Source organism: Labrus mixtus, chromosome 12 (assembly GCF_963584025.1).
Source record: "Labrus mixtus chromosome 12, fLabMix1.1, whole genome shotgun sequence".
NCBI lineage: Eukaryota > Metazoa > Chordata > Actinopteri > Labriformes > Labridae > Labrus > Labrus mixtus.
Window position 1 is genome coordinate 8,025,470 of NC_083623.1, and position 22,347 is coordinate 8,047,816.

Sequence of the window (22,347 nt, forward strand, 5' to 3'; positions counted from 1 at the left end):
ACTGCTGTGTGTAATGGCTTATTTTTGACAAGCCAAAAACCTGAGTTGGAATCCTTGTCAAGGAATATGAGAATCTTCACATGAATGGCAGTGTTCAGGGTGTTTTCTGGTAGATGATATTGGTGGGAATCAGGGTGCCGCTGTTGCTCAATAGGTAGAGCTGCAGGGGGCTTCAGTCCTTGATCCAACAGCTGCAGGTTCGACATACAACCGCAACACTTTGAAGCTGTTTCGACTGACACCTACCCAGTGGCAGCAATAACAGGCATTAAAAACAACTAAACAGAAAAAATGACCCTTATCTACTAGGTCTGGTCCGAGAGTTGGCACCCCTGACCTGTAAATCAGTACTGTGCTTCTGGACCGCGCTGCCTTTTGCTCCTTTGTTTCACTTAAGCTCCCCCTGAGGTGTGTTGTATCATTAACTACTTCATCCTCCACAATAAGATCCCCATTTGAAAACATTTTGAACCAGATGAAATATGCCACAGCACCTCTCAACTTCAAACTCTGCGAGAATGACTTGGTCTCACGCTGAACGGGCTGGATGTGTCGAAGATTTTCTTTCACCACTGTGGCAGTCAGGACCTTAAACACCCCCTTCTTTTACTCCTGTTGTGTCAGTGTCAGGAGAGAGAAGGCCCGTTATCAGGCCCTTAAGACTACCAAGCCTGTTAGAGGGTGCAGTCTGTGTGAAATAAAATGAAGATTACATGTTGTAACACTGGTTTTATGATGACAGGTGGACGCCTCTAACCTCGTCGTTCTGATGCCACACAGATGATGAAGGTCAATGGATGCAAAAGGTGACTACTGATGGCTTTATAGAGTCTTATATCAAAGAGTGATTTAAATTGGCTGACAGGAATATAAATTTCTGTGCACTGCCTCATAGTATCATTCTGTAAAACCTGTGTTCATGCGGACTTTAGGTGTACTGTTGGATATGAATACAAAAGGGCGTTTGGTTTCCTAGACTACCACAGAAACTTAAAACAAGATTCAAATGTTTTTGGAAATGTATGTAATTCAAGTGTTTAATTTGTCATGGTGTTGTGTCTTTCTTACTCTCACAGATATGTCGGGTGTTGAAGGTTCCCGCCATCCAGGGCTGCTGGTTGTAACCAGGGCAACACCGATCACAGCTCTCCCCGCATGTGTTGTGTTCACATTCACAGCTAAACTTCTACACACACACACACACACACACACACAGGGATTCACACAAAGTAAAAAGAAAAGACACACATTATTGTTGGAAAAGTTTCACAGATTTGTCAATTAAACCCACATTACAATCAGTTTGTAGACAAAAAGTTTTCTGCTGGATGGAAGCTGATATCAACAAGGACGCTAAACATGGTAACAATCTGGATCATCTGTTGGTTTGAATTCCAGCATAGCAACTTTTTTAAAGAAAATATTGCAAAGTGTGAAAAGAAAAAAAACAAATCCTTGTCAAAAATGTTAGTTCTTGGCTTGTCAGTTTTAATTAAATCTGCATACAGTTTGCAGGTTACACTGTATTCTTAACAACATTCAAGTTTTCTTCATGAATTCAATGCAGTTACATCATATACTGCAAACATTAATGGGTGAAGCCTTAGTGACGTCACCCGTCTGTTACGGCAGGGGGCTGTCTCAGCTTAACTTTCAGTCAACCTAACAGCAGGCTGAGAGCTGGAGCGGGTTTTAAGCCTCCTGAAAAATAGCTACATCGTGACCACCTGTCAATCATGTCAGCTACGAGCCTAACTATGGACAACACATATCGTTTACAATATCAAAACAGATGCATTATTTAAAATTTCTCCCCCTGTACATTGTGTGCCCGTGAGGACAATAACTAATCAGACAAATATCGTTTCTTTGTACCAGGCTGTAAACATGTTCTTTCCTGCTTTGAAAACTGGCTTTTTTGAATGTTGTGGCGACTTCCGGGGCTCCTGCAGCCTGCCTCAAGCAGACCCTCGACACACAGTATTTTGCAATCCTGCATTGGCTTTATTTTTTAACCTCGGAGGTTACCGGTTGAATCTCACTTACATTAATAAACGGTTTATAATGACGAAGTGTGTGTGAATAAACATCTTTGTCCAAGATGTGATTTGACATAACTCATGTGAGTGTGTAAAGCAGGGCCGCACCAACAGGTAATTACTAATATGTCTGACCTATTGGGAGCTTATTAAACAACAATCTATTCACAGGAGAGCCGACTGCAGCAAAAGAACTCGGTTCACTTCCCAGATTGTCAGTCGGTAGCAAATGGGTTCACTATTACTCTCCCAGGAGAGAAATAAATACAAAACTAAACACAGTCGTAGCAGAATGAAGAAGGAAATTTGCCAACTTTGAGGTTCAGTAATTCAATTTATGACTTTCTGTTAAATGGGCTGATGTGGAGAGGGTGCCAAATTTAACTGCGAGGAGAGCAGCACAATAGCAGAGCGAGGGCCAACTTTCAGATTTGTTGGCACGACTTGATTTGCCCCTTTTATCTGAGACACAGCGCTACAGCTCTGGCTCCAGGCTGCCTTTGTACTGAGCATGCATCTGAACAAATGTTGTGTACGCGATCATCAACAAATCGTCTCACGGGTCTCCACCTTGTTCTGCTTTTCTGAACGGCTGCCCAGGACTTCACTGAACGGATGGATGAACTTGTATTAAAGTTAAGGCGCTAAATGTGTCTTGGATCAGCCGGCTGAATGACATCTGTCTTAAAACCAGGAACATAAACGATATGCAGATGATAATGTGTTATACCTAGACCACTTCGTTTATTTTTGAGTAATGATAAGCTACCTTAAAGAGCCCATATTATGCCCTTTTTGGGGTTTGTATCTCTGTACCTACTTTTGTACGTTCACAATAGCTAAAGTTAAAAAAAAGTGTCTGTTTTCATGTACTGCTCCTCCGCGCTCCCTCTACGCTCTGAGTCCATCAGCTGCACTCTGTTGAGCCCACACTGTTAGACCCCACGTGGGCCAAGTCTGCTCTGATTGGTCTGCCGATCCGCTCTGTCGTTATTGGTCAGTTGCTCAGCACGCGTATTGGAAATTTCAACATGAGCTGCAGGGCTTGCCACAACGAGTCAATGGACTTAGATCAGTGATCTCACACTGACAATGACGTCGCACTGACAAATGTTTATCGAGGGGGGCTAGAACCGAGTGTTACATGCAGCTAATGCTACAGCTAACAGGAGGACGTAGGAGAAGCTGCGTTTCCGCTGACTTTACATTTTTGCACATAGATGTGCCTAAACATGCACAGGACACTTGGAAAACACACTGAAGAGCATATAAAACCAGAAAAAGCATAATATGGGACCTTTAACAGAAAAAAATAATTATTGAATAAAACAGCTTTATCTTCCTTGATCAAATCCACCTATTTAGGTCTTATGTTTGAATGCCTAAACCAAACATTGGTTTGTGAACATTTTCTTTGTAGTATAGCTACAAACTTAAGTAAATCAATGGTCAGTATGGGAGTAGCTTAAAGTAACTTGAAACTAATTCATGATAAATACTTCAGAGCATCTTTGCACTTTTTGATTTGACTTCAACTGTGTTTATGTACACTTATTAGTCAATACCATTCATCAGGTAAATAAGATCAGTGTGTGTGTTATGTTCAGTGGGATGTATTTGGGTTCAAAGGCTTTTTGATCCTTAAATATATATTCTTTATCTTAATGTTTACTTGTTTAATTATTTGTGCGCATGTTTTAATTGCTCGTTTGGCTAGGCTCTTTTTTTAAATTTGATTTTAGACTTGTTTTGGGGCTTTTTATGCCTTTATTGGAGAGACAGGAGAGTGGACAGAATCAGAATTCAAGGAGAGAGAGGGTGGAGAATGACATGTTGGTAAGGGGCCGCAGGTCAGATTCAAACCCAGGCTGCCCGCTCTTGAGGACTTTAGCCTCTGTACATGGTGCATGCGAACTAACCACTAGGCTACCTGTGCCCCCTTATTGTCTAGGCTCTTGTTATCTTGCTCTGTTGTGCACTTTGGGCTGCATGTTAATATGGATAGTGATGTATGAAGAAAGATGAAGAGAGTTTTGCAAGCCAGTTTGGAATCTTATAGCAAACTATAGAGTGAACAAAAAATCCTGAAACATCTATAATTTACTCCGAAAGAAGAAAACATTTGTTCAATTTGTTTGCTTTTTTATACTATTTGAAGAACCTATTTCATCTGCTCTGTTGAAACAGGAGGAAAAGAAAACAGGAAAAACTGGTGCTCGATCAGTGACATCACATATTGTCAATGACTTCATCACCAAGGGACAAGACACCAGTGTCACATCTGAGTTGATCTTCGTGATTCAGCCTCGGGACATGTGAAGGACAAAAGAGTCTGAAACTCTGAGTGTGTGTGTGTGTGTGTGTGTGTGAGTGTGAGTGTGTGTGTGTGTGTGTGTGTGTGTACGTGTGCGTGCGAGTGAGTGAGTGAGACAGAGAAAGATCAGGTGTCTGGTATCAAACACTCCACTGTTTGAAGTGACATGGGAGACAACGCTTCACTGCGTCACCTGTGTCCCCTGCACACAGTCACGCACACACACACACACACACACACACACACACACACACACACACACACACACACACACACACACACACACACACACACACACACACACACACACACACACACACACACACACACACACACACACACACAAACACACACTCTCACACAGAAAGTTTGCTATAAAGGCATTGGATAAAAGCTGATGCCTGAGGGTGTTCTTTGCTTCTGTTAAAGGAATGAAACAGCTGTGTTACCTCATCTGTTTTGTAAAGTGAACTAAAAGAAATAAAGTTTAGTTTTTTTTACCTTTGTTTCAGTGTTGAGAGGACAGGCTTTGGCATGACCGTAACAGATACACATCCCGCCCACTGAGATGTCTTTTATGGAATAGTAGTACTGAAAAGAGAAACATAATCATTAATATGACAGAGTTAAGCAGTTTAAGACGCAGTGTTTGTGACTTTACACTTGTAAAGAAGGTCTCCTGACCTAATCGTATCATGACGGTGTGTCTGACACAACATCTGGTGATGGCTCTATTAGCATTACAGCTAAATGGCTTTTTGTTCTGTACACATTGCTTTAATCCTCTCTGCTAGTCAACAAAGACACAAAAGACTCCGAACTTCTCAGTCAAAACTACATTTAAGACTAATTGAGTTTAATATACAGAAAATGATGTACCCTACATGCTCACTTTGTTGCCCCTTTCTTAATCATCTAATTAGCGAGAACAGAGAAAACTTACTTTTCAATTACCACTAAAAAAGCTTCTAACTTGGTACAATATAAATGAGTCACGGTTGAATTTAGTTCATTACCACAGTACCTGTTCGTTTCTGGTTCACTTGGGTCAGAGCAGGAAAATGTGACCATTATTATGATGAAGTTTTTAATACAGTTAGCAAAGAACTAATTATAAAAGAAACAGTAATGTAGTGAGTATTAAACAATGGGTTGAACAGAAGGTATTTATAAAATGACTAATATATATGAATAAACCACAAAAAGGTCAAAAGACTGAAACCCAACATTGTGTACGTATATATTATATTTCTCTCAATACTCTGAATGACCTGTTTTGAACTCTGTAAAGCACTTTGAATTGCTCTATAAATTAATGTTGCTTTACAATAGACTCGCCTTGCCTCGAAGGTCAATAAAAGGTCATGTCTGTATCTCAATTACATCAACGTTTTGCAAGTCACTTCTAATACTAAGTGTCTTGTAATGATGAGCCATTTATTATTTGACAATTAAAAAATTACGACTTTAATTATTCATTTAAAAAAAGGAGACAGACCAGGCTATAAATATAAAAACATACTTAAAGATGTAGTCACAGAAGCTTGACCTTGACACTAACTAAGTCATAACTAAGCCGTTGTCATATAAAACTAACGAGATCATTTATTAAATATTTGGATTTTTCCTGAAAGATGAATTCATATTTTGTGATAGAAAACAAAAAATGAGTTCATGTGTGCTGTGGGTCACCCTGTATTTGTGGTCACACCGAGATATATAAAACCAAAGAAAACAGTTTAAATGTCGTTCACGTTGTGTGCTGGACTTCAGCCGTCTGGTCCTGACGGGATCGATATAAAGAAAAGAAGAAAAAGGGGGGGGGGACAAAAGAGAAAGGAGAAGTGTTGATCGTGTGTGTTCCGCCTCACCCGTCTCGTCACAATTGGATCGACATCTTTGGGGTCTCGGAGGGTCAGAGTCATGAGGTCAGCGTTCAGCGTTCTGATTCGCTGAAACACCAGCCTGATGTAGCGGGCGGAGGTGAAGTTCAGCAGGGTCGGGGAGGGGTCGTCTGCACTGGGACGACCATTGATCAGAGACGTGTGGATCTACAGACAGACAGACAGGTGAATGTGGACACATGACGGCAGAGTTTAAGCAAGACATTGTGCTGAGATAAATATTAATGTAGAGGTGCAGTAAGGTTCACTATGGTACAAATGTAGGAAAGAATGAGACGTGAGGTTTTTTTTTGTCACAGCACTAATAGTAGTAAATAGTTAAACTTTTGGGACACTGTCTCTCACTTCAATTTCCCTTCTGCCTCACTAACCAATCAAAATCAAGATGGGGCAGGACTCCCAATGGCAGAAGAGAAACTAAGGACCGGGCAGGACTGAACTAAGTCTGAACCAGACTTGTTTTTCGAGGGTACGATTTCCTTGTCCAAGTCTACTGCTAATGCCAGGATACGAAGAAAACAGAAACAGAAAAACAGAACAGAAAAAAAAAATCGAAATAAAACTTAACCAAAAGGCTACTGATGCACCATGAGAATGTGGTGTAAGCAGGCTAATGTTGTCCATTGCCAATGCAAAACATCTGTGTTTCTCATGGTTTGTTTTGAAAAAAGCGAGCAAGCCAACAAAAGGACAACGAAAACCACGTCTCCTGCTGCCTCTCTTGTGCTGGTTTTTAAAAACAGAGGCCAGCACAGGTGCATGCTGGTCCTCTAACTGCTTACCTTTCCGATTAATCCTCAGGGGTCCACACTGTTACCCACATTTCAAACAAAACAAAAAAATACTAATAAGGCAAAAAGTAAATATACTAAACAAATACTGTCATTAGTCATATGATCAGAAATCTGATGAAAATAAAGAAAACATCTAGACCAATCAAACAACAGTACTTAATACTGACAACAAATAAATGATTTCTACAGGATTCTCCCGTAAATGGTTTATGTGACTTCATCTGTTTTTTTTAAAACTCTACTTCTTCTACTGAAGCCACAATCTTTGCCTAACATTACCCGGATGTTGTTCCCATGTGCACAGGTTGTATTTGGTATGAATTTGAACAATGCCGACATTTAAAATAATCCAGGGTTCTGCAGGATCATCTGATATGGATGCTCTTGTCTGACACCGGGTCAGCGACGTTAAACCCGTACAGGCAGGTATATGTTCGACCTTTAACCCTCATCGCCCAGCACACATAAACTAGCTTTGTCTTTTGTAAATAGCTACACTACTCCCATGCTGCGGGAATGACAGTTAAACCCTACTTAGCATATGACCAGACTTTTCATCTGGATGGCTAATAACATAGATGCTTTATATTTTGTCTATTTAAGAAACTGACTTCCTCTTGTGATTGTTCTACCATCACATCAATGAAGAAGACGAGAATGTCCACCATCAACAATAATGAATAGAAATCTCATAAGAAGGAGCCTGTCTATGTGTCTGTCTGTCTGTCTGTCTGTCTGTCTGTCTGTCCGTCTGATGTGGCCAAAAGCAACATTTGGCATCTGTAAAAAATAAAAAGTCCTGTGTGTTCGCGTGAGTCGAGGGGAAACACTTGATGGGTGAAAGCTGCACATTTGGAAGTAGTGAGGGAGATGGTTGAGCATGCATGTGTGTGTGTGTGTGTGTGCATGTGTGTGTGTGTGTGTGTGTGTGTGTGTGTGCGTGTGTGTGCGTGCGTGCTGAGCGGTGGGGTGACATTGTGAAAGTGTGCGATTCTGTGACACATCGCCTACGACTCATTATGGTTTCACTGTGATCAGACGGCTGGGGAGCTGTCAACCTCACACACACACACACACACACACACACACACACAAGCGCGCACACACGAGCACACACGAGCACACACACACACACACACACATTTAGACACCTCCGTCGTTACTTGCAGCTCTTGACATCTCCCAACTCGCACCCCCTCTAGCGCTCCCCCGCAGGACACAGACAGACACACACAACACAAACACACAAGCAGACACACACCTAACACACACACAAGCACCCATGTTAATGTGTACACACCTTGAGACAGGCATCTACAATTAGAGGCCTGTGTGGGAGCTGTAGATGTGTTATTAGTTTGGTTTTTTTCTGCATGTGTGTGTGTGTGTGTGCTGGGTGGTAATCTTTCTCTTCATTAATGTCTGTTAAAGCAGACTCGCCGCTCTGTTCTTCCAGGGTACAACCACACACACACACACACAGCTGATCAAAGCAGCACAACAGTAAACACTGTTGTGCGCTTAAGAGTGTGAGAGATTGCATCCACATCCTCCAATCAGTGCTTTGAAATCATATTAGCAGTTGTGCACATTTGGATCACTTTAACATTTTATTAGCTTGGAAGATTAAGGATCATTTGACCAGTGTATGCACATGTTTGACCCCCCCCCCCCCCTGTTTATTTTTCTGTGTGTGATATTTTGTGCTGCTGTCTTGGCCATGACTCTCTAATGCACATGATGTTGCATCTCATTGGGAATATTCATGGTATAATAAAGGTTGAGTAAAATGAATGTCAACAACCCCATCAACAGGAGAACATTTTGTACTTTCTGTTTTAGTTATCTGCCCAGCTTTTCTGAACAGGCTCCATGCTGACCGCCACCTATTGCATATAATACTCTAATTATGGAAACGTGTCTCGTTTGACTTTAATTCAATCATACGAACGGCCCCTGGAAGTTAGGGAGCAGACAAAGACTCTTTATGACAGACGTGTTGGAAACAAACAGATTTTTGGCACCCAGGGCTTAAATTAGAAGTGCTACATCTTTGCACTAAAAGTTACAAATGTTTGTGCCATTGTGGGCATTTAAAACAATTTCTGAAAAAAGTGAGATGTAGAAGTAGAAATAAATTGCAATCCAAATACAAAATGCAGTAAAAAACTAAATCTTTACTAGCCAAGGTTTTGGCAATTCAAATTAACCCGATCATTTTTACATTGTTTACCATAAAGCTCCTCTTAGGAAATTTTAGCTTGTATTTTAACATACTTGTTAACCTTTAACCTGCTTCTTGTAAAGTGTCTCGAGATAACACTTGTTATGAGTTGACGCTATACAAATAAAGTTGATGATACTGAAATAAATATGGATGCCTTTATATGACCCACACAAAAAAACAAGATTATCAGTAACGCAATCGTTTTATACAACCGTCGTCCCTGTCCCAGGGGAGGTGTCAGACGAGGCAATTAAAAGTAACACCCTGGTTTTTTTTTTTTGCCCTGATTTTTCTGCACGAACAATTATATGGGAATTGCATGTTTAATATGTAAAATCAAGAAGGATAAGATATTTTGTCAGAAAACAATACTTACATACACGTGTACAGGAAGACATCAGCAAAGAGATGAAACTTAAACTTAGTCCACAGGGGGCGCCAAAAGCAACATAACACATAAATTCAGCTTTAAAACAAAACTAACCCAATAATACCAAACACACACTTCTAACACCAAAGTAAACCCAAGTGATGCTGCCTCAACCCAACTCAACATATCTGACTCACCTCTAGTCCACATACTGAAGACTCAATCCTCTCACTCAATTTGGCTTTAAGTAGATTTAGTGTAATCCAGCCCATTGTGCTAGACTTAATTAATCACAACTTCCAAATCAAACTACACTTGACTTAAGGCACCTGTAGATGACTGTGTCAGGGATTTTACCTCTCCGTTCTCCAGAGGGTGGATCTTGGAATAAAAAGATGTGCAGATGACTTCATCGTCTCTGGTGTAGGATGGAGGTCCTGTCCTTGGATTAATGTTGAATCTTGTCAGGCATTCGGTTTCTGTGATGGCGTAGTACTGCCAGGGATCAAAAGTCACGCCATCTAATGAACGCTCCAAGACCCAGTTGCCTGCGCAGAAAAATATGAACGGGGAAAATAAGGACAGAAAACATGTGATTTGGAGAGAGGAAATAAGATCGATAAAAATAATGATGGACATCTAAGCCTGTGCTGAGGTCAGCCTACTTAAAATACATAGAAAATTGACAGAACATTCAATTCCACATTTGTATTGACTGCTTGGACCACACGAGTGACAGTCCACCGCTTGAATTGATTGAATATGAAGTGAAGAGAGTTCAGGTGATGGAGAAAAAATTAGCTAATTAGATTGCACCAGGCAGAATACATATGAACTGTTTCACCCACCACGAAACACCATCGAGATATTTAGTTTTAATGCATTTTCACAACTGCTCCTAGTTAAACGCTCCAAAGCTTACTGCGGTTTCCAAGAAATCAGGACTCTGGATCTTAGTGTTTACCCTGAGAAATATTTTATGTCAGTTATATGGTAAAAATGCATTTTATAGAGGCGCTGGTGGCGCAGTGGTTGGTGTGCGCAGCCCATGTATGGAGGCTTTGGTCCTCCAGGCGGGTGGCCCAGGTTCGGGTCCCACCTGTGGCTCCTTTCCCGCTTGTCATTCCCCTCTCTCTCTCTCTCTCCCTGATTTCCGACTCTATCCACTGTCCTATCTCTCCATTAAAGGCACAAAAAGCCCAAAAGTAAATCTTAAAAAAAAAAAAAAGAATTTTATAGAATGAAACCTTGATTCTTCTAACAATGATTCTATAAGTAAATATTTAAATATCATCAAAACACAAGAAAATGTATCTTACGATACCTAACGTATAACAGGTCTTTACTGAAATCAAATTAGTTGGACTCTAAATTGCCCGTAGGTGTGAATGTGAGTGTGGCTGGGTGTCTGTCTCTATATGTCAGGCCTGTGATTGACTGGCAAACAGTCCAGGTTGTACAAAGCCTCTCGTCCAATGACAGCGGGGATCGGCTCCAGCCCGCTCCTGCGACCAAGAACTGAAGGGCGGTAAAGATAGTGGATGGATGGAAATTATTATTTGGGCGGATGTGGATCAGTAGTAGAGAGGGCCGTCTCTCACTGGAAAGGTTGGAGGTCCGATCACAAGTTCCTACAGTCTGTATGTTGAAATGCCCGTGGGCAAGACAATGCACCCAAAGTCGCTCCCTAAGGCATAGCCACCAGTATGTGAGGGTGATTAGCACTGGTGGGTGGGCAGTTGAGAACTTAATGTAGCATACTCTGCCATCTGACAAGTGGTTAGAAAAAGGCTGTCAGTGGTCAGAAGATTAGAAAGCTGCTTTATGAGAGAGCAGTTCACTTTACAATTTCCATTTACTGTTTGCTCAAAAGGCTGAAATTACAGTGTTAAAGAACAAATGATGAAAAGAGATATGTAAATGACACTGAAATAACAAACTCATTGATTTATTTTTATACATAAAAGCAGTCACGTTCATGCCCCAGTGTGTGGCTTACCTGGTCGAGGTGAGTTGGCAGCTTTTATAATCACATAGGCGATCTGGAAAACCTAAAAAGACAAAAACAAAAACAAAGAGAGTGCTTTGAAAGATATTAAACACTTTGAATTTTGGAATTCTGGAATAATATCCATTAGAGAGTAAACAGTTAATCCGATGCTTCCCAAAGTGTTGGCCCTGGCCACCAGGTGGGCCTTGAAAGAACTGTAGGTGGGTCGCAGGAGTGCTTTCACAATAAGTATGTTCAATTGTTTTTTTTTGCGGTTTTATAGTGTTTACTATTTTCACATATTTTGTTGCTTTAAATGTATGTCTACCTGGACCCTCCTTCTCTTTGTTTATTGGTAAATATAGCATCTTAGTTTGAGGTAATGTTCAGAATTGTGTGATTAGAGGATTTTTAAGTGGGCCCAAGCGTATTTTTAGATTTCAAAATGGGCCACAGTGTTTCAGAGTGGCTGTTCTGAACCTTTGAATGTCATTGAAAAAAATGTGATACACATTAACACATCATCTGTAAGGAGAGGAATATAGAATGATGTGATAAGCACTGCAGAAAGCAACTAAAATGCAATGGGCACTAAGTATTTGTTTCATTGCAGGATATAGAGGGAATACAGAGTGCATATGTATATTCTCATGTGGATGCACACAGATTCTATAAATAAAGATAATATCAACAGAGGGTTTCTGTTTTCACTCATCAAATGTTTTTTTTTGTTGTTTTTTGTTCTAAGATAAAAAGTACAGGAGAACAGGGTTGTCTGCTCTCGGGGATTATAGTCCAGAGTACGTGTATGCCAGTTAAAAAATGTGTAGGAGACCCCAAAGACCCGTCTGAGTCCTTTGAAGTGAACACAACCAAGAGAGCAGCAGACAGTTTGTTTATCATCAGCTTTTTATTTTCTAAGAGGAGTTCTGAATTATTGATGTTTTTTTTGTCTACTCCTTTTTAATATTGGAGATAAACCCGCATTTTTCAATGAGACACCCCTATTTATGTTAAGATTGACCCCTTTTGAGTCCGTTGAAAGACAGACGGAAAGGGAGACTGGGCAAACACAGACGCCTCGTCTCTCTTCAAAACCTCTCTCTCTTCACCCCGTCTTCTCTCTCTCTCTCTCTGACTGTATCCCTCTTTCTTCTCCTGATGTGGGAAGCAGTGTCACATTGCAGCAATTAGAATTGAAAAAAAAAGCTACTGTGTGTTTGTGTGTGTGTGTGTGTGTGTGTGTGTGTGTGTGTGTGTGTGTGTGTGTGTGTGTGTGTGTGTGTGTGTGTGATTGTGCATTTCAGGGTAACCTTAGAACACTCTTTCAAACTAACTACAAAGAGTCAATGTTACCTGTATTCACACCAAGGATAGGACAGTGTGTCTCTCTTTGTGTGTGTGTGTGTGTGTGTGTGTGTGTGTGTGTGTGTGTGTGTGTGTGTGTGTGTGCTTGCGTGCGTTGCTTGTAACAGTGTCAGCTTCAGGGACAGCTCAGCAGCTCCTGCACCCAAACATAAATGAGCACAGCTAACTAATGCAGTGTGTATGTTTGTTTGTGTGTGTGTGTGTGTGTGTGTGTGTGTGTAGCACTGCAGTGTGTCTTATTCTGGGTTTTGATCAGATGCGGATCAGAGGAGGAGATTGCCTTTAAAACTCAAACACAACATAAACAAATAAACAGACCAATAACTGTCCCGTGAGAGAACTCGCTGCGAGAAAAATCTTTGCTTATTTTCCATTTATGACATTTAATGTCAAGTAGGTGCATTTATATGAGTTTACTTCATGAACACTTCAGAGTTTTAACCTTTGGTGTAAAATTTAATTAGCTGGAGCTTCCTTTCAAACTTTTATTTATTTATTTATTTTTTGTTTAGTTTGAGAGTGGGATTACTTTCACCGACGTGCATGAAGAGTGAAAGGCTAGAAGAGGTCAAAAAGCTCCAGCAACACTTGAAGTATGAAGATCAACTTAATTAACAAATCAGACCGACGTGTCTCGGCTAGACCTGGAGCTTTTTTACCTTTTTTTTTGTTTTGTTTTGCAGCTTTTTTTTGGTACTTTAGCAGGATGTCTGCGTGTTTCATCAGGTCACATTTCAGACTGGGTTTATGCAAGTTAGAATGAAGCAAACGTGATGTTCTCCAGATGAAAAAGACCTCACTCATACATTCATTCAGAAGTGAATGACAACAAATCTCACACAGAAGAGTTTAGATATTTATCAGTCCAGTCCAGTGTTTTTTTTTACTCTCTGTAAAGGATATTCTCTAAGAACTAAACACATTCAGTAAGATATTTTGCCAATGGGTTAATACACAAACAGAGGGTGCTGTTATGAAACCAAAAACATATCAAATATTAATTTCCCTCTTTTGTTTTTTTCAACTCAAAGAAAGCACAAAGCAGATCTGTAACTTCTAAAAAAAAAAAAAAAAGTGCGGTTGGACTTTAAATTGATGATGTTAAAGAGTGAAACTATCAGAGACTCTTTTATCTCCACCTCCATCTCCATCTGACATCATGTAGTCTCTTTGTTTCTGCACTGATGAATCATTCCGTGCTTCTAAAATAAACAAACTGACTGAAAGCACTTGAATGGAGTTTTATTTCAGATGGAAGTTTTGCAGATGAGCGGAGGCAAGTTATTCACCACACGTCTAAAAAAGATATAAAACTGCTTGAATCTTCAGATATGTCAACGTGTCTCCCCTTTTTACATCTCAAATGTGACTTTAATACTCAAAACAATAAAAACATGTTCTTCTCTGCACGGTCCTTCAGTGTTTCATTGTACCAGTCTCACACATATTTTGAGAGGAAATTGTCATGACATGCCAAGGGAACATAGTTCTTGGCAGATAGTTGAACATAGGAGCCAAATGAGCACTTTAAGTGTTTATTTTAATGCTTAATCAGCCCACTTAAGCCCCTGTGTCCAGTATGCTTTGGTTGCCTGCAATTAAATGGATACGTGAAGAATCCATTTTGTGTCAGTGTGATTTGGACTCACAGAGACAGTGTTTTTTTTGTTTTTTTTAACTGAACAGCTGGTGTTCACAGGCTGGTAACATGGAGACGTGTTGAAATCTCTCTGGTGTGATGAACTGGCATCAAAAACCAAAACTTCAGGTGCCAATCTAGCTCATTAGAGGAGGATTCAACCACAAAAGCACAAAAATTGATCATATGTTAAACGTACAATATGTAGAATTTTATGCCAATGCTTACATTTAAATATCTAAACAAATAAAAAAAGGACTGAACATGTTATATGTCTGACATTACCTCAAATATTTCCAAAAGTTATCAGAGCCAGAGAAGTCCTTAATTTAATAGTTGTAACGGGACGTGTCTTGTTGTGACTGTAATGTGTAACCCATTACAGAGCCGCCATGACAGACAGAATGTTTATCGTTGCCGCGGAAACACCGGATGTTACGTCAAACACAGCTGCATAAGGCAGCGGGAACTCTTACTGTGGGGGGGGGGGGGCTCTGCTGGACTGAAGTAGCAGAGAGAACTCCCATGAATTCCCTGCCAGCCTCAGCATCATCTTTTGTTATTGTTTTGATTGAGAGCCCCCCTGGTGGCGGAATCTACCTATTCTATCTTTAAATGAAACAAGATGAGAGCAACAAAAAATGACAACCAAATTGAACCTTTTTAGCTTTTGGTTGAGTTCTCTTAAAAAAAACATTGTTAACAGTATTAGTAATCGGAAATGAAAAAAAAAATAGCTTGAGAACATCCCGCCTTTGGATGCACTTGGACATGCAGACACACAGGTGGCCACACTGTCAGAGCAACAAACCAAGTATGCAGACTCGTTAAAATTTACTGTCACTTTAAAACAAAATGAGTTAACATCTCACTGGACTAATAAAGCAGCGTTTGGCCCCCCTTCTAAATGGTGTGAATCATCCAGCTTCCCTCACTGCCAAACTTCGTGCCGGAAAACAGGAAGGAGAAATTCACTGGAACCATAAAGTCATCTCATCCAAAGATCGCTCTCCTTTTTTTCACACTGAGCTGCCACTAAAAAACAATTTGGGGAGCTTGTTTTGAATGCAGCAGGATTTTTGAATGACATTCTCTTGACAGCTCTGTAACCTATACATAAGAATAGAGTTCAATGTAGAAGCAAATTGCAGGAATAATAAAACAACAAAAAGCAGAGAAATGACAGCGTTCTTTCACATTGGAGAGTCTGCAGTGGAGTGCAGGGTTTGCACACAACTGCCCCATGGACAACAAGAAACAGTCTGCAGTGTTACGGCCAATTCAAATTCTGTTCTCTTGAAGTCAGCCTCTCTGTCTGAGCTGCCAGAAAAAAAAACAACAGGCAAATAAAAGCACATTCATACACAAACACGCACGCTCACACATTCGGTCATAATTTGGCCTTAAGCTTTTTAAATAGACTTTAGGCTGCAACAAAACACCAGATGCTGCAATCTCTCGCTCACTCTTGCTTTGGCGGCGAGCTACAGTCGGACACAGACAAACAGAAGTTTTTATTGGGTACAGCAGATGTTTCATTTACCTTGTTCTCTATTCTAAATGAACATATTTTCCCGTTCACCTCTCACCACTTTTCATTTTTTCTAGTTTTGTGAAGTTAAAGGTGAAAAAAGGGATTTTGTCTTTTATTAAGCACATAAGTAGGGTATACTGATGTATGTTCCCAAAGCACATTTACTAGAGGAAGTACTGGTGAGCACTCAAAATGTCATCATAAGATAGACATGGTTTTTCTTTATCAATCAATCAATCAAGCTTTATTTACGTAGCACCTTTCATACAAATCAGACGCAATTCAAAGTGCTCTACAGCGACTGAAAAACAAGCTGATGTTATAGAGTTGGAAGTATGGTGAGTAAAATACCCAGGTGTCTTTTTAAATGAATTATTCAAAACTGTGATGTAGACTGTGATATACTGTATGGATAATAAAGTGATTTTAACAGTGAGGTTGTATGAGGTACTTATATATAGGGAGTCAACTACATTCAGTAGATAACAGACTTCACGCTCTCCTGTTTGGAGAAGTCGACCAGAGTTCATGCACAGAAGCTGAGCTATGTACCTCAGCAGACAGGGACAGGAGTATTATCACCACCTGTCCTTGGCAACCCTTTCCTTTAGGGTTATGTTTTGCACCATGGCGCTGTATTTCTAAGCGTGCAGGGCGTAGAATAAGATCAGTTTTTATCAACGAAGGTCTGGCACACACTAAAAGATTTTGAAAATGTGAGAGACAATTCACAGAGTCCGTGCTCGGCCGTCCTCGGTGTTCTCCCCACGCTGTTGAATCGTAAATATTGAACACGTTTAACATTTTACAATTTCAAATCAGGGAAACCCCGATTGACTTCCGATCAGATCAGGGACGTAAAAATCACTCTCAACACACCTCACGCCACAGGAGAATCTGGAAAGATAATCTTTGCTGACTTTGGTCAGAAGGGGGGGGGGGGGGGGGGGGTCGGGCTCAAAATCGGCCCGCTTAACTTAAAGGCCAGCCACTGATTGGTTGTGTGGAAAGACAGAAGCAATATTCAATGTAGGTAAGCGAAGTCTTAGAATCTGAACCTATATTTGTTGTTTCCCCCCCCCCCCCCCCCCGGTGTTTGAAGGATCTTAAACCGTAAGTCAGGATAAAGACAAGAGCAGAAAAACAAGAAGTTGTAAGAAGCCACACAGCGCTGCCGTTTCTGTAAAAGCAAGATGGTCTTGTAAAAAACACTGAAATCATTAATCAGCTGGGTAATAAGACATAGGGAGGATATTTGTTATCCATATGATATTTCTTGTGTTTTGAAAACTTTCTCTAAATGACCACAGAGAGCTGCTGACGATAAGATCTCCGCTGACATCAGGATCACTATTCCTCAATGTTCAGAGTTGAGGTATTTAAAAAGTGTGAATAATAAAAGCCCTTTATGACTGACTGCCTCTTTCAGGACCCCGATCACTCCTCCAGGTTTCTCCTCCCGCCTACCGGAGAGCAGCGGAGTCTGTTCATGATTTGACCACGTCGAACAAACTGTCCATCAATCAAACCGGCCGCCGCATTTCCATAATAACCGCAATTTAACTCAATCCTGTTTGAAGCTGACAAAAGATTGTTGCCATGGCGGGGCAGAGTTCAGCCCCTCATGGTAGAATAGTCCGAACACATTTAGAAGTAATTTCTTAATCTGTATGCAAGCTAACGACTTAAGCCTTCGGCAACACGAGACTTCACACGTTGGGAGACATGTGGCTGGGAGACTTTTTACTTTCAAATGGACACACTGGAGGTCTATGAGTTCAATTATTAGAAAAATAATAGAGTGATTTAAAAGAACACTGAAAAAGAAAAGCAGGGTAATACCTTCAAGTTCAGTGTTAAAAGTCACCACAACTTTGGAGGGAAGCGCTTACAGAGTCTGAAACCGGTCTCTGCAGACGACTTCTACTTTGATTGTCAAGTAAAAATGCATCTGCACGAAGAAATGACAAGTTTAAGAAATAATCTAAAACTGATTTAGAGACGTCAACTGTCTCACTCTCACACACAGTGACACACACACACACACACACACACACACACACACACACACACACACTCACAACACCTTCTCTCATCATTTAGTCTTTCTATCCACAGAGGCTGAATAATAACAAGAGAGGAAATGAAGGTGCTGATGTCACAGGCGATAACCCCCCCCCCCCCCAAACACACACACACACACACACACACACACACGTCCACTGTCATTTTGAGTGAGACGACTGAGGTCGCAGGGGAAATTCAGCGCTCTGGAGGGTAAATAGCTTTCAGATGGACTGATGGAGGTTTGCACATACATTCACATTACAAAAAAAAGAACACCAATTTTCACACACACACACACACACACACACACACACACACACACACACTGACACACATCACAGTGAGGCAGTCACTGCAAATCAGGCGTGAGGTTAATCTGTTACTTGGTTTCATTATTACCATCAACTTTGTATTAGTTACATGATGAAAGAGAACCACAGTAGCAGTCTGCTTGTTTTTGCACACTTACTTATTTCATTGGCAAACTAACCCATCGCTCTCTGGAATTTCTCGTACGTCCAGCCTCAGAGTGCCCGTAATGGCCTGCAGGTTACGATCATGGCAGGACATGCTATGTTGTGAAGAATACATTTTACATGTATTTTAATGTATTTGGTAACTCAAGGGAAGAAGAATCATCGGCTCTGACTTGGTTTTCTGTGATACTACCTCTTTAAGAACGATAGTAAGTAATCATCTGTTTTGGTGAGGGAATCACCAAAACTTTGTTCCATGATATAGTTCAGTCGTCATGGTAACACTAACATTCTTTTAATAAAATGGACAGATTTTGGATGTTGCTTTTGCGACATCAAGACAACATCCACACTTGTAGATAAAGTAGATAAATAACCATGTTCTTAAAATAGCAGTAAAAAAATGCAAACACAATTTATAGTCCAGTGCCTATCCTTCTTTACTCTACACATTTTAAAAGGTGTATGTGAGTGGATTCAACCTGAATCATGCCACATGAAGCAAAATTGAAAATCTTCATATGTCACTGTCAGAGAACAAACAGTATAACTTCAGGAATGAGATCCTGAATTATTAATCATAGCTGACTGATAATCTAAAGAGAATTTGTTTATAAGGGGAAGAGCAGCTAATCTGAACAATAAGACAATGAGGATTACTTTCAGTTTTGTGGACAGCTTCCTTACCATACCATGGACATGTCAAACAGCCACCTGATGAAGCTGACGGTTAAAGCTGAAGCAGTTCAGCAGGTGGTCATTGAGACGAGTGCACTGCTATTAAAAAGCTTTTAAAGAAGAAGTGGAAGTGTGTTTCTGTAAGTCCCCTGCTGGCCCCACTAATATTAAGGTCAGAAGTGAGAGTGATTGAGGACTCTGTGCGTGCGTAAACAGGCAGATGTATTCATTGGCCGTGCCACTCCGGTGACAGGTGTGAAAATGTGTGTGTGTGTGTGTGTGTGTGTGTGTGTGTGTGTGTGTGTGTAGCTGTGTGTATATATATTCTGCAGCCACACGGCTTCGGCTGAAGGTGTGATTGATGGGCCTGAAGCCATTAACATGTCAAGATGGCTGCTGCTCTACCTCTGGTCCAGAGATATAATTATGTTCTGTGTATTTGATGGTCGGCAGAGAAATAAGTGAATAAATAAATAAAGCTGACGAAGGTTTGCCTCTCTCTCTCTCTCTCCCTCTCTCTCTCTCTCCCTCTCTCTCTCTCTCTGCACCTCTTTATTAAATTCATCTCCATATAAATAAAAGGAGGCTGACCTGAAATATCACCATTTTTATTGTTACTTTAGTATTAAAATCTCAAGGTAGAATTCAAAGTTTGTTTGTTTTTATTCTGATTTATTTATTATAAAACCACAAAGAAGATCTGACTTTGTGAGTTTGATTTTTTAATCTAGTGCAGAAATGTGGAATTTGCTGCTTGCTGTATTTAGGTCATGTTGTAATTTCTTCATTATTTAATTTTTTTTTTTTTTTATTAATTTGTACTCACTCTTCTTCTCTCATCTTACATACTCTACCTGCTTTTTTTGTCTAGTAAGGATAGTTGGAGTTTTTCTGTGTGTTTTGGCCGCAAACTGCACTTTAGGTCACTGAAAGGCACCTTCTGGAAAACTCCTTCCAGGGTGAAGATCTTCAGAAAAGTGTTCATGTGTAAATGGGGAAAATGGAGTTTTGGGCTTGTAACGTCACACTGTGCGTCGCTCTCTCCTGCGTTTGGTGTCATTATGCGTCCCTTTCACTTTCTGTTTCCATGAGATTAGAGCAGACGTAACCAAACTAGTGCTGGCGTTAACGTTGCTAAACTGGACTTTTTCCAAGCTTACAAATACATTCACAGTTTCTCTCCCTCTATGTTGACGAGCAGAGACGCCTGAATGGACAGCTTTGAAAATGAAATGGTCATTGCAGATAAATGGCGAGAACATTTTCCCATGTCATGGACATCATTTTTGACTTGGCATGCTCATGACAGCTGTAAAGGTGCATTTTGTGTTTGTGGACAAATATGTTTTTGAGAACTTTGCGTGTATTGACGGGATTCTTTTTTTAAACGGAGAAGGAAAACCTACATTATTTAAATAATAATAATAATAAGAAGAAGAAATTAGATTTATATAGCCCTTTTCTAAATACTCAAAGACGCTTCTACGTGTGGAGTAGGCCTTAGTCTCTTTATATTTAGTCCGTTGCCCAGTCCCAATCAAATCAATCCAACATCTATGCTCTTACAGACTTAGTAAGCAACATTTTGGTTCACTACAATTTAGACAGATAAAACATGTGTTATTGCAAAGTGTTTAAAATGTTATATTTTATCTTCATATTTTAAACCAAACTCTGCAGCCAGAAAAAAAAGCAAGCACCTTCTAAACTGTGAAAAATACATGGTCAAAGTTTTGCTACTGAAACATTGCAAACTATTTGTACTATTTAGACAGTGTGCAGGAGTTTGCCTTTGATTTCTGGTAATTGAATACAAGAATTCAACCAATACTGAGTGCCTATGATGTCATGGTATCAAAACAGGTATAGATATTGTTTGATTGTTACTAGTATCTTATTGAAGTTTAAACTCTGTTGTATTGACTGCAAATTAATACACAGATGCAGTCAAACGTGTTTCTCCAGTTGCCTGCTGGTTTGTTTTAAGATGTAAAAGTTTAATACCAAGTTATGTTGCTGTTGATTGTCTCTTAACTTTAACAAGCTGAATAGGCTAATAGCCTCAGCTGCAGATTTAGCTTCCTCTCGTTTGTGCTGTTGCATTAGAATGCATTTTTAAACCACAACAGATTTTTTCTCCACAATACAGCGAGACAGTGAGAGATAGTTTCACTCCTAAAACCTCTGCTTCACATGTTTGCATTATAGCTTTTAGGTAATATAAAATAACAATCATTTTGCGAGCAGAAAAGCCTGAAAATGGTGTTGGACGACATAATGGACTGGTAAATGGACTGCATTTATACAGCGCTTTTATCCTAAGCGCTTCTCACTTTGCCTCTTATTCAGCCATTCATAGCTTTGTTAGGTTTACCTCCATTATTTCATGCTCTTAACTGTGTGTGCTTCTGCATGTGTCCTGTTTTTTGTTCTGTCTATTTTGTCACAGTTGTATGTTTTCATTTCTCGGCATGTCTCTTCTTTTGTATCTCTAGTGCCGTTCCTTCTCCTGTTTTTCCCCCAGATATTTTCTCTAAATGTCTTCTTTTGCATGAGTTTAAGTCCATCATGAACAGAGGTAGAAAAGATGGGACACTCACAAGAATCTTGACCTAGATTCAATCTCACAAAATGTAATAATCAAAGTATGAAACAACTCAAAGTGCACCTTAAAGCTCACATATTATACTCCTTTTCAACAAGTTTAAATAAGTCTCAGAGCTCCCCAAAACATGTCTGTGAAGTTTCTTGTTATAAATCCACTCTGATCCTGTATTTGATCATGCCTATAAACCCCTCTATTTCAGCCCTGCTCAGAACAGGCTGTTTCTGTGTCTGTAGCTTTAAATGTAAATGAGCTGTGTCTGACCACGCCCCCTCTCTGGATGGGCTTGGGTGACTTTGGCTTTCTTGCAACATTCCCTATTGCTTACGGTGAGAAGGCAGA

General features: G+C 40.2%; 1 protein-coding gene across 8 annotated transcripts in view; it reads right to left on the reverse strand.

Annotated features, from left to right (window-relative positions):
- The window catches only part of lama2 (laminin, alpha 2), a 209,785-nt gene that overhangs the window by 145,688 nt on the left and 41,750 nt on the right, over nucleotides 1-22,347 (reverse strand). For all 8 annotated transcript variants that reach the window (XM_061051767.1, XM_061051769.1, XM_061051773.1 and 5 more), the window contains exons 4-8: nucleotides 11,648-11,699; nucleotides 10,006-10,196; nucleotides 6,225-6,404; nucleotides 4,855-4,944; nucleotides 1,069-1,186 (exon numbers count right to left, since the gene is read on the reverse strand). In XM_061051767.1, the coding sequence (XP_060907750.1) occupies nucleotides 1,069-1,186; nucleotides 4,855-4,944; nucleotides 6,225-6,404; nucleotides 10,006-10,196; nucleotides 11,648-11,699 (631 nt within the window). The remainder of the gene's footprint in view (nucleotides 1-1,068; nucleotides 1,187-4,854; nucleotides 4,945-6,224; nucleotides 6,405-10,005; nucleotides 10,197-11,647; nucleotides 11,700-22,347) is intronic.